At 38.7% G+C, this 10,888-nt stretch overlaps 1 protein-coding gene across 1 annotated transcript in view; it reads right to left on the bottom strand.

Annotated features, from left to right (window-relative positions):
- otog (otogelin) overlaps positions 1–10,888 on the bottom strand; it is a 217,220-nt gene that overhangs the window by 168,740 nt on the left and 37,592 nt on the right. Inside the window, exons 13-15 of the mRNA XM_043706414.1 lie at positions 7,948–7,994; positions 6,033–6,178; positions 42–174 (exon numbers count right to left, since the gene is read on the bottom strand). Coding sequence (XP_043562349.1) covers positions 42–174; positions 6,033–6,178; positions 7,948–7,994 — 326 coding nt within the window. The remainder of the gene's footprint in view (positions 1–41; positions 175–6,032; positions 6,179–7,947; positions 7,995–10,888) is intronic.

Raw genomic sequence — 10,888 nt, 5'->3', positions numbered from 1 at the left:
CTTCAGAAAGATTATTGTAGCAAGAGGTTATTATTTCATACCATCTTTATAAGGCAAACTGATCCTGTACTGATTACAATGGTACACCTCGCCTGAATGAGTCAACATCATCTGTTTCTTCAAATCTTCATCAATAACTAGACTCACTGACTGAATACAGGCACCATTTAGATTCTGAGAAAAGAAGCAGAGACAGTTTAGAGTTTCATAATATGTGCTTGCTCCATTCACTTTTACAACATAATGTTTTGATTTCAAACTGTCTAATAAATCCATTAATTGGGAAAGTCGGATAAAGGGAACACAGGGGATTTCTTCAGTATGTTTCCAATTACCTGGTGTAACTTTGTCAAAAGATCAACAGAAATTTCATTTGTACAGTGTTCAAAGCTTCTGGTGCTTTTTAAAGTAAAAATATCAGATTTCCAGCAATTATTCAGCAAGTTAAAACTGAAGTAAAGAGATTATTTTTCAATCAAAGTATCATAAGATTTTGGAATACACTGCCACAAATACCATAAAGTAAAGTCAATTGAAATGTTAAAAATTAAGATATGTGTTAATGATTGGTTGATTATGTTGTTAAGGAAACACAGGTGATGGACACTGAAATGCTGGCCTTTATATCTAAAGGGCTGGAATTTAGGAATGCTGCAGGTATACAAAATCATAGTGTGATCCCACAGAGTACTTTGAGTAGGTCTGGGCACTACACCTTAGGAAAGATGTTTTGGTCGTGGATGGAGGTCAGCGCAAGTTTACAAGCATGATACCTGGACTTCAGGGGTTAAGTTATGAGGTGAGATGAGACAAATTAGGTTTGTATTCTCTAGAAGTTATACGGTTAAGGGGTGAAATGATTAAGGTCTTCAAGATATTAACTAGGAAAGACAGGGTAGATAAAGATAAAGTATTTCCAGTGGTTCAAGATTCTAGAACTAGAGGCACAGTCTAAGAATTAGGGCCAGGCCATTCAGGAGAGATGCTAGAAAGCATTTACACACACAGAGTAGTAGAAGTTTGGAACTCACTTCCTCAACTGACAGTTGATATCAATGCATTTGTTAAATTTAAATCTGAGAGAGACAAGATTATACTAAGCAAGGATATCAAGGAATAGGGGCCCAGGGCAGTCATATCCAGTTAGGCCAGAGATCAACCATGATCTTACCAAATTGCGGAGCAGGCTCAAGATGCTAAATGGCCTACTCCTGTACCTATGGTTAAGGACTAAGAAAACATAATAAGAGGCTCCTTATGGTGCAGTGATAGCCTCTCTACCTCTGATCAGAAGACTGGGATTTAAGTGTCATCTAATCCAAAGGTGCGTCATAACATTTCTGAACAGCTGTCTTAAAAATTATCTGGAAGCTCACATTAAGAGAGTCAGAAATGTCCCTTAGAAGCCCATTCCTCCCACTCTGAGCTGTCTCTCTGAAATTCACTCCGTGTCATTCCAATCTTTGCAGAGGGGTTTTCTCTCCAGGCTGCTTCTCTTCCTTCACTTCCTTTCTCTCATCTACTGTCCAGGTATGTCTCGTCATCTGGACAGATATCCAGTGGTAGCAGGGGCCCTCAGTAGAGGGCACTCTTTGTTGGAGGTCTCCCTTTCACTATTAGAGATCTGACAATGGAGGGTGTTGTATGTTGCAATCCCATGTAATAGGAAGTTATACCGTCATAGAGTCAACCAGTAGGAAATCAGAGCCTTCAGTCCAACTCGTCCATACCAACCAGATTTCCCAAACTAAACTAGTCCTATTTTCCTGCATTTGGCCCATATCCTTCGAAACCTTTTTTTTCATATACCTGTCCAAATATCTTTTAAATGTTGTAACAGAACCTGCATATACCACTTTCGCTGGCAGTTCATTTCATATGCACACCATGTGTGAAAACGTTACCCCTCAGGTCCCTTTTAAATCTTTCCCCTTTCACCTTAAACCTATGCCCCCTAGTTCTGAAATCCCCTACAATAGCGAAAAGACCTTCGCAATTCACCTTGTCTATGCTTCTCATGATTTTATAAACGTCTATAAGGTCACCCTTCAAATGCCTTATTAACCATCCTATCTATCTGTGATGCCACTTTCAAAGAACTATTTACCTGAAACCCAGGTCTCTTTGTTTGACAATACACTCCAAGTCCCTCCTATTAACTATGTGAGTCCTGCCTGGTTTGTCTTACCTAACATGCAATACCTCACATTTATCTAAATTAAACTCCATCTACCACTCCTTACCCCATTGACCCATTTGATCGAGACACCATTATAATCTTAGATAACCTTCTTTACTATCCACTGTACCATCAATTTTGGTGTCATCCACAAACTTACTAACTATGCTTCCTATATTCTCATCCAAATTGTTTTATTAATTACAAATGACAATGGACCAACCACTAATCCCTGTGGAACACCTCTGGTCACAGGTGTCCAGTCCAATAGACAATCCTCTACCACCTCCCTCTGTCTCCTAACATCTAGCCAATGGCTTGCAGACACCTAGGCCACTGTTTTATTTGTGGTTATGAAGCATCCGTGTTCCACATGTACAGGGGTGGTACTAGATTGCAGTCTTTTTGCCATTATTTGAAGGAGCTGCTCCTTAAATTTCACCCTATTCCACCCAATACTCCTGATCTTTAATTACCCATTACAGAGGAGGCGTAGCCAACTCGGAAGACATCACGTAAGTCAGTTCCTGGGCTTGGAGAGGTTGGCCATTAATAGATCTGGATAGTGGACACAGAGTGTTGCTCATTCAGATTATCTGCCTGCCTCTCTTCCATGGTCTACAAGTAATTTTGAAGCAGTAAGTGGTGTTCACCAGTATTTTCACGGCCTTCCTTGATCGGTGGGTACCACAGGGAATGGAGCAGCTCTGAAAAAGCTATTGTTTGATTACCTCAAGAGTGTAAGGACACTGCCTTACTAGTTCAGAGGCAGAGATCAGTAATGCTGCACCCTGTGATTAGGCTGACTAATAAGGAAAACAATTGGTGTCATGTTTCATACTTCACCATCTGGCCTGGGTCTGATTAAAAATAAATATTTAATTATATGGAAGAAAGTCGAAGAATTGGAATTACATAATAGAGCTGCCATAATTTATTTTAGCTATGTGGTGTGTTTAAATGACTTAGTTCTCTTCTTTTGTTTCTATCTGCAACCATAATTGTCTTTTTGAATCAAAATAAACATTTATAAAATAAAGTAGTGAATTTGCATATGCTTGTCCATCTTACTAATATATTTAAATAACTAGCATTTGTTTCATCAATTTCAGCAAACTGTTACTAATTTTGACCATAAGATGGAGCTGAATTCATACAATATAACATAATAACAGGTGATTTCTTATGTCTTCAGATGTAAACACTTTTCCATTTGGGTTGCCCTATTCTAAGAGCCATCTATGTATCCAGTCAGAGGTTAACTATATAACTAATCACTAATCCAGACATAAACCCAACTGAGAATCACTTTGTGTAAATTGCATTTGGCGTGATGATACAATTGAAAGGAACTATATATTCAGGATTTTTTTTTCAAAAACCTTAAGAAATCATCTCGAGCAATCTCCCTCTCCCTAACTGCACAGCTCTAGGTATCACATGCCAAAGTATCATTTCACTGGCAAACATTTTTGTGGCAGCTAAAATAACCAACTACTGAAACCAAGGCTCATGAAATCTTAAGTGCTAAGATGCAGGAGAGAACAAGATTGCAAAGTGGTTTGAACATAACAGTAAAGATATCTTGAGTTCATATGGATTTGTGTGGGACAACAGAGTATAGTTTTAGTTTCCTTACCAAAAATAAAGTAAAAGGTCTGAAAAAATAGTTCATTAAATTGACTTCTTGAGAGAGCCTATATTCCGTGGCAGGTAGACAGACAATATGTTTGAAATGAGTAAATAATTTTAGAAAACTTCTCAGGACAAATGCTGAGAAACTATTTCCACTTGCTGTAAAATCCAGAAACTAAGGGGTTAATTCTTGGGAGAAACAGTCAGCTTGTTTAAAGTCTGAGATGAAGAGAAACTTCTTCACATTCAAGGGCAGTGAAGCTTTGGAATGCAGTAGACCATTAAGGCAAGGATGCTTAGTAGATTAGTAGATTATTGAATAGAACAGGCATATGGGGATGGAGGCATAGGACAGGGAGCTGAGGTAGAAATTCAGTTACAGTCATAGAGTCATAGAGGTCTACAGCACAGAAACCTTCAGTCTCAAAAATGCGAACAACAGATTAAGCAAGTCATTTCACATTGTTACCAAGCAGTAGGTATAATGCAAGTGATATTTTCCAAGTAATGAGACGATGCCATCAATCCAAAAAGACATTTTGCCTTCCACACAATTGACCATGCAATTTATGAATTTCGGTGCCAATGAAATACCAGGTATGTAGGCCAGACATTTTGACAATAAAATCAAACATGTTCCTCCAAGTGCTCATATCAGATCGAGTAATGATTGGTTTCAACCAGACTTGGCTGACAGAACCCAAGACAAAACATCTAGATTGTTAGATGTGATTCCATGATTGAGAAACACTTGCTGAACAATTCTGAGTGAACTAATAGCTGCATTTAACCAATTTCAAATTATCAGTTGAACTCTAATGTGCCTAGTTTACGCCTCTTAGAAGGGGTATATGTTTACATGCAGGGACTTGATCTCTGCAAACAAAAAGAGTCTGTTCAATCATTGCATATTTTTATTTTATCTGGAGGTATGCAGAGTCTATAGTTCCCCATTGTTTTCTCAATGGCAATATCCCAGCCAATCAATTCACACAGACTTTCTCCTGCAATATTAATTCTTGTGATTGCTTGAAATGTGGCATTCTTGCAGTTGCTCTGTACAAGACAAAATGCTTGGCAATGGGTCTCTCTTCAGCTATAAAAAAACGTAATAAACATAAAAAAGCAGTGCCCCTATAATGGATTTATTCTAGAAATTAATGACAAGAATGTATTATGACTTAGCTTCAGGATGTTCTAACACCATTCTCAAAATCAGAAAAAGGTTCAAAAGGAAATGCATATCTTAGCAATTCAGAATTCTAAGTATATTTTTCACTAGTAAGTTACCTGTCTACTAACATTGAAAATATCATCGGAGTTTATTTGAACTATTCTTATTAATACTAATATTTCAGGTTTTCTGAACTTTGTAATTGTGCTTCATAACATGGAAATGTCTCACTATAGTTCAACAGATTTTCATTGGGTAAAGAAATACCAGAATATTCAGATACAAGCAGAATTGAAAATGGCTTATTTCTTACTGCTTCTTAAAATATTTACTACCTAGGTTGGCTCTTAAGCATTGACTGGAGCCAACAAACAAAGTGTAAGGCAGTGCTTAAAACATTTTGAGAAAAAAAACAGAAAAAAAAGTGAAATTCAAGCCAACAATAATTCCCTGTTTTACTGAATTGTCTCTTTCACTATGTTACATTAATCCCTCTTCAGGCCAGTGTTTTCATATCAGTTGCTGCCTCTTTCATCAGTTGCTATGCAAACTTCTTTTATCCTGGCTTGCTCTCATCCTCTACACCATCAAAGGCGTCAACATTTCAACAGACACAGTTAGGGATCCATTGACTCAACTTCACGTCCAAGTTATTGCCCTCAATGTGTCTGAAAATTTCACATGATTCTTAAATCTACATGGTCTGGGTGAATATCACTTTCATCACCTTCCTGGCACCAGACGATTGCTAGCTTTGTGGTTGAAAGTTGAGAAAATTTGTAGATTTATTTTCAGCTGAAATGTAATGGCCTTTATTGTGCCACTTAGTAAAGATAAGTTGAAAGGCTTTTATCTAAAAAGAGATGTGCAGCCAAGTTCAGTCGCTGTAATTCAAATTCACCAATCACTGCTCCTGTCTTTTCTTCCAACCATTTTCTCTATATATTTATTTTCCTTCAATCCTATTCTATTTTCAGATTTGTTCAAAACCCTTATTATTTCAACCCTTCTGTTTTATCTACAAAAGCAACATTTATTTCTTACTGTGCCACACTGAGAATTTTGAAGACTGATGGTAAATTTTCCTGAATTACGACTCTTTGCCAGAATATACTGGCACGTAGCATGGAAGGTGTATGCCCGATCATCAAATGTCTTGAAGTGAATATCTCCAGTTACTGAGCACTCCGCTAGAATCAATGAGAAAATAGTACTAAGCAAAATCAAACTGGGACTATAAAATTTTAATCATCACACGTAGCAACCCAAGTCAAAACTTTCTGGATCATTGCGGCAGATACTTACTATATATCAACAGCTTGATGACAATTACAGAAATTTCCAAATCAAGAATTAATGACAGTTGATCACATTTTTTTTTTCAATGATGAATTTGGACTATCATCAATTAGAAACCATTATGGGGTGGCACAGTGGCTCAGTGGTTGACACTGTTGCCTCACAGCGCTAGAGACCTGGGTTCAATTACACACTCGTGTGACTGTCTGTGTGGAGTTTGCACATTCTCCCAGCATCTGTGTGGGTTTTGTCTGGGTGCTCCGGTTTCCTCCCACAGTCCAATGTTATGCAGGTTAGGTGGATTGGCCATGCTAAATTACCCATTGTATCCAGGGATCCAGGTGGGTTAGCGATGGGAAATTCAGAGTTGCAGGGATAGGGAAGTGGATGGGTCTGGTTGGGATGCTTTTCAGAGGGTCGATGTGGACTTGATAGGCCGTATAGCCTGCTTCCACACTAGAGGGATTCTATGATTCTATTAGGAAACAGATACTGCCTTGGAATTGTACTATCGACATGTAAGTTATGTGGCACCACAATGCATTTCAACTGGTTTAACTCAACTGTTGTGTGAATTTAGCAGACTGTGAACCTATCTTTGAGTGGAACAAAGACAAATGAATTTATGTGGGAATCATTTTGCTTTGTTAGGAAAAAATGCCACAAACAATGAAATATCAGTGGACACAAGCTAATTTTTAACTTGTTATAACTTACAACTAAGGAAAGTCAGGCATGACTAATACAGGTAAAGGATATTAGAGATGCATGATAGGCTAGGAGTGGCTGCTGATGTGTACAGTGGCAATGCATTTGATGAACAAATAAATATGTTTCTAGAGATTCCCATCATTGAGGGATGCAAACGAAGAGTGGTCGATTAGACAAAAATTGGGCTTATTTGCAGGTTGGGTATTTCTGGTATCGAAACGTTCTTTTATATATTTAAGTCAACCATAAGTTGCCAATATTGCTGTGGAAGAATTCCCTCGTATCTACCAATTGCTCATCCCGGATATTATCAAAATGATAATTTATTAACAAATAAATAAATAAATTGATTTGGCTCTAAAAACAACATTGTTGTGCCTGTTTTACAATCATATACGTGGTGCATCAATTACAAATCCAATAGTTGTCAGGCCAATCATAATTTCAGTCTCGATCTGTGCTGCTGTAAATCTAGCTTTTTTTTGAAGTAGATAATATTGAAATGAGGCTGCTACAGCTATTTCCAAACATATTTTTAAAAGTATGAAAAGTCATCAGAAATATTATGGCTGTAAACCCTCAGCTTACTTTTCAGATTCTGCAGTGGCCTAACCGGCAAGTTGGTTTTCCCTTTGAAGAGAAACCTGCAAAGTATGTTTTCTCCTGAAGGTAATCTTCATGTTGAACCAGAAGGAGCATGGGCCAATAGGAGAATTCTTACCTGCTAGCCATCTACTTCAGTTGAACCCTTATTTGCTGTTGCAACTTGCTGCGAAAAAGTTAATTAAAATCAAATTCATAACTGCTTCAGGACTCTTGAATGCCACATTGATTTGGCAGTGCAGCTGTATCCAAATATTGTATCCATTCACTGACCAAGTCAAATCCAAAGCATCCCCCAATACGATAAATAACAAATGTGTAGAAGAGAATAAGAATGATCATTCACCTGGACAGTCATTCTCTGTACAGTTCCAAGTGCCTCCTATGCATACGCTGGAATCAAATAAAGTGAATAAATTAAGTGAAACAACTTGAGTCAACATCAATTCCTATTAGGATACATTTAATAAACCAACTACTTCAGAAAGAGAATAGATAACACCCTTTCTTTCCTCCTCAGGACAGGAGAATTAGTTTGGTCCCTCGAGCCTGCTCCGCCATTCAATAATCATGGCTGATCTGATATTCCTCATGTCCACTTTCCTGCCCTTTCCCCATAACCCTCTATTCCTCCACTGATCATTTCAACCACAGATGTGCACAAGGACTCTACCCTACAGCTGTCTGTGGCAAGGAGCTTCAACGATTCACAGCCTGCAGAGAAGAAATTTCTCCTTATCTTGGTACCACTTTATTCTGAGACTGTGCTCCCTGATCCTAGACCCTCCCATGAGGGGAAACATCCTGTCAAGCCCCTTAAGAATTCTATAGATTTCATTGAGATCACCTCTTATTCTTCAAAACTCCAGTAAGACCAGTCCCAACCTGTTTCACCTTTGCTCATAAGACAATTGCTTTATACCAGGGATCATCCTAGTGAACCCTCTCTGAACTGTCTCCAAAGAAATTATACCTTTCCTTAAATACGGGGACCAAAACCACTCTCAGTACTCCAAATATGGTCTCACCAGCACCTTGTACAGTTGCACTAAGATTTCCTTACTCTTATATTCTAATTCCCTAAAATTCCTTTAACCTTCCTGATTACTTGCTGCAGCTGTGTGCTAACTTTCTGTGTTTTATGCACAAGTACCTCTAAGCCCTCTTGTGTTGTAGCTTTCTGACCACTTACTTAACTTATCAATATCTCTCTGTTTATATCCCGCTCACAACATGCATTTTGACCTATATTTGGACAGCAAAATATTTAGAACCACCAGAAAGGAAAGGAAATAAATGGCAATAGTGAAACTCACAGTCATTACCGTCAAGAAGGAAAAGAACAGCATTTGTACGGGGAATATCTCCACCTGCAAGTCCTGCTCCAAACCACTCACATTCTCACTGGGAAAAATGTCATTGTTCAGCTGAGTCAAAATGCCAGAACTGAACCCCCACATCCCCATCACCCCCATCATCCCCCACCCCCGATGGCAATGTGTGTCCAACAGCAGTTCAAAACTGCCCACAACCTTCTCAAAGGTAACGAGGGATGGGAAATAAATACTGGCCAGCCAGTGATGCCCACATCCCATTAATTCATTTTTAAAAATGGGAATAATAATGATAATGAAAGGAAGAGAGAATGGGTCAAAAGGTGTATATGTGGAAGACATTTGTGGGTAGGCAGCAGGGGAAATGATAACATGGAAGTTCTGTCTTGGGGCAGTGCCATGATCAGCCAAGAGGTAGTAGGGAGAACAGTATCTGCTCATTCTAGGTGACCAGATTTCAGATTCGGTGTGTCAGATGGGTGTTACTATCAGATTAGCGGACTTGTTCTACAGTGTCACTGCACCAAAATCTTGGAATCTCCCCCTCTCACTGCATTGTAAGTCTAACAACAGCACACAAATTGCAACAGCTCAAGTCAGCTCACCATCACCTTCTGAAGGGCAACTAGGGATGGGAAATAAATGCTTACATTTCACAAGGGAATTATAAAATGGAAAACAAAATCACAGACTTGAATCCAGAATGCTCCTGGCTCAGGGGTGAGAATACCAGTACCAAACCACAACTGATACAATGACGTTCAATGTAGAGTTAAAGATGGTTTAATTGTTTAACTTCTGCTCAGTGTGCATCAAGTATAATATTATCCCAAATCTTAACTGTCTTCTCTTTTCCCTTGTTACTTGCTCCCTTCTAAGTGAGCATTTGTTTTGTGAAAAATAATAATAGGCAGATGAGAGAGTGAGAGTGAGAGTGAGTTTGTGTGTGTGTGTGTTTGTGTGCGCGTGCACGAAAGAGAGAGAGAGAGAGAGATGTAAGGGGTTGTGGGAAAGGATTTGTGGAGGGACAATGGAAGGTATGAATGGGCACAGAAAAAGCATAGGAGGAATGCTTGAAAATGAAAAAGTCATGGGGTTTTGGTGTACGGGTGAGGATGTATGAGGACTGAAGGCCAGGTGGCCTACCAGTCATCCATAGCACAAGATCAAAGTCCCAGCAAATAGAGTTGAGTCTCCTAATTTGCTGGCCTCAACATCAGCCTGCTACTGTTCCCACTTAGTCCAGCATCTGAAGGCAGCACTCCTGTCTCCAGCCTACACCAACTACCTGGGGTGGAAACAACACGTTTATGCAATTCACTCGGAAAATTCACTTGGGGGAGTGACATCAAGAAATGGGCCATCTAAGGATTAAAATCCATCTGTGTATTGTAGTTTCAAGTCTTGTGGCACTTCCAACAAGTCCTGAATATGTGAATTTTCTTATACTTAAGTCTTCAAATAATAGCATACAGCATGTATAATTTTAAATTTCATAAATTTCTTATCTACTTCACAATAAACATTCACTTTTCGAATTATAAAGGATGTTCGCAGGATAATTAGCACCATTCTAACAAATTTCATGTTCTCCTAATCTTGAACAATCTTAACTATTTAAGTAAGGTCCTAAAGTGATGACCTGTGACAAAATCTAGCCATGAGATGGATTCTTCTCCTCTAGGGTTCTCAGGAAGAGGCTGCTAGAGGCCAGAGTCCTCTGTCCTGGTAATTACTTTCCTTATTTCTCCATAAGTCTGCCTCAGAACCAGATCCTGAATTTATTATATAAACCAAAATGGTATGTCAAGGGCTTCCAAACCATGAAGGAGGATTAATTCAATGAACTTAAATGCTGAAAAGCTGAACAAGTCTTGGATTATCTTAATTTGCTGGACGGGAGTCTTACATACTAGGAATGGTCACTCCAGGTTCCAGCTATTTCTGTAATAA

Source organism: Chiloscyllium plagiosum, chromosome 16 (assembly GCF_004010195.1).
Source record: "Chiloscyllium plagiosum isolate BGI_BamShark_2017 chromosome 16, ASM401019v2, whole genome shotgun sequence".
In the NCBI taxonomy this organism is placed as follows: Eukaryota; Metazoa; Chordata; class Chondrichthyes; order Orectolobiformes; family Hemiscylliidae; genus Chiloscyllium; species Chiloscyllium plagiosum.
The sequence above is the reverse complement of the archived record's forward strand: the minus strand, read 5'-3'. Positions and strand labels throughout refer to the sequence as shown.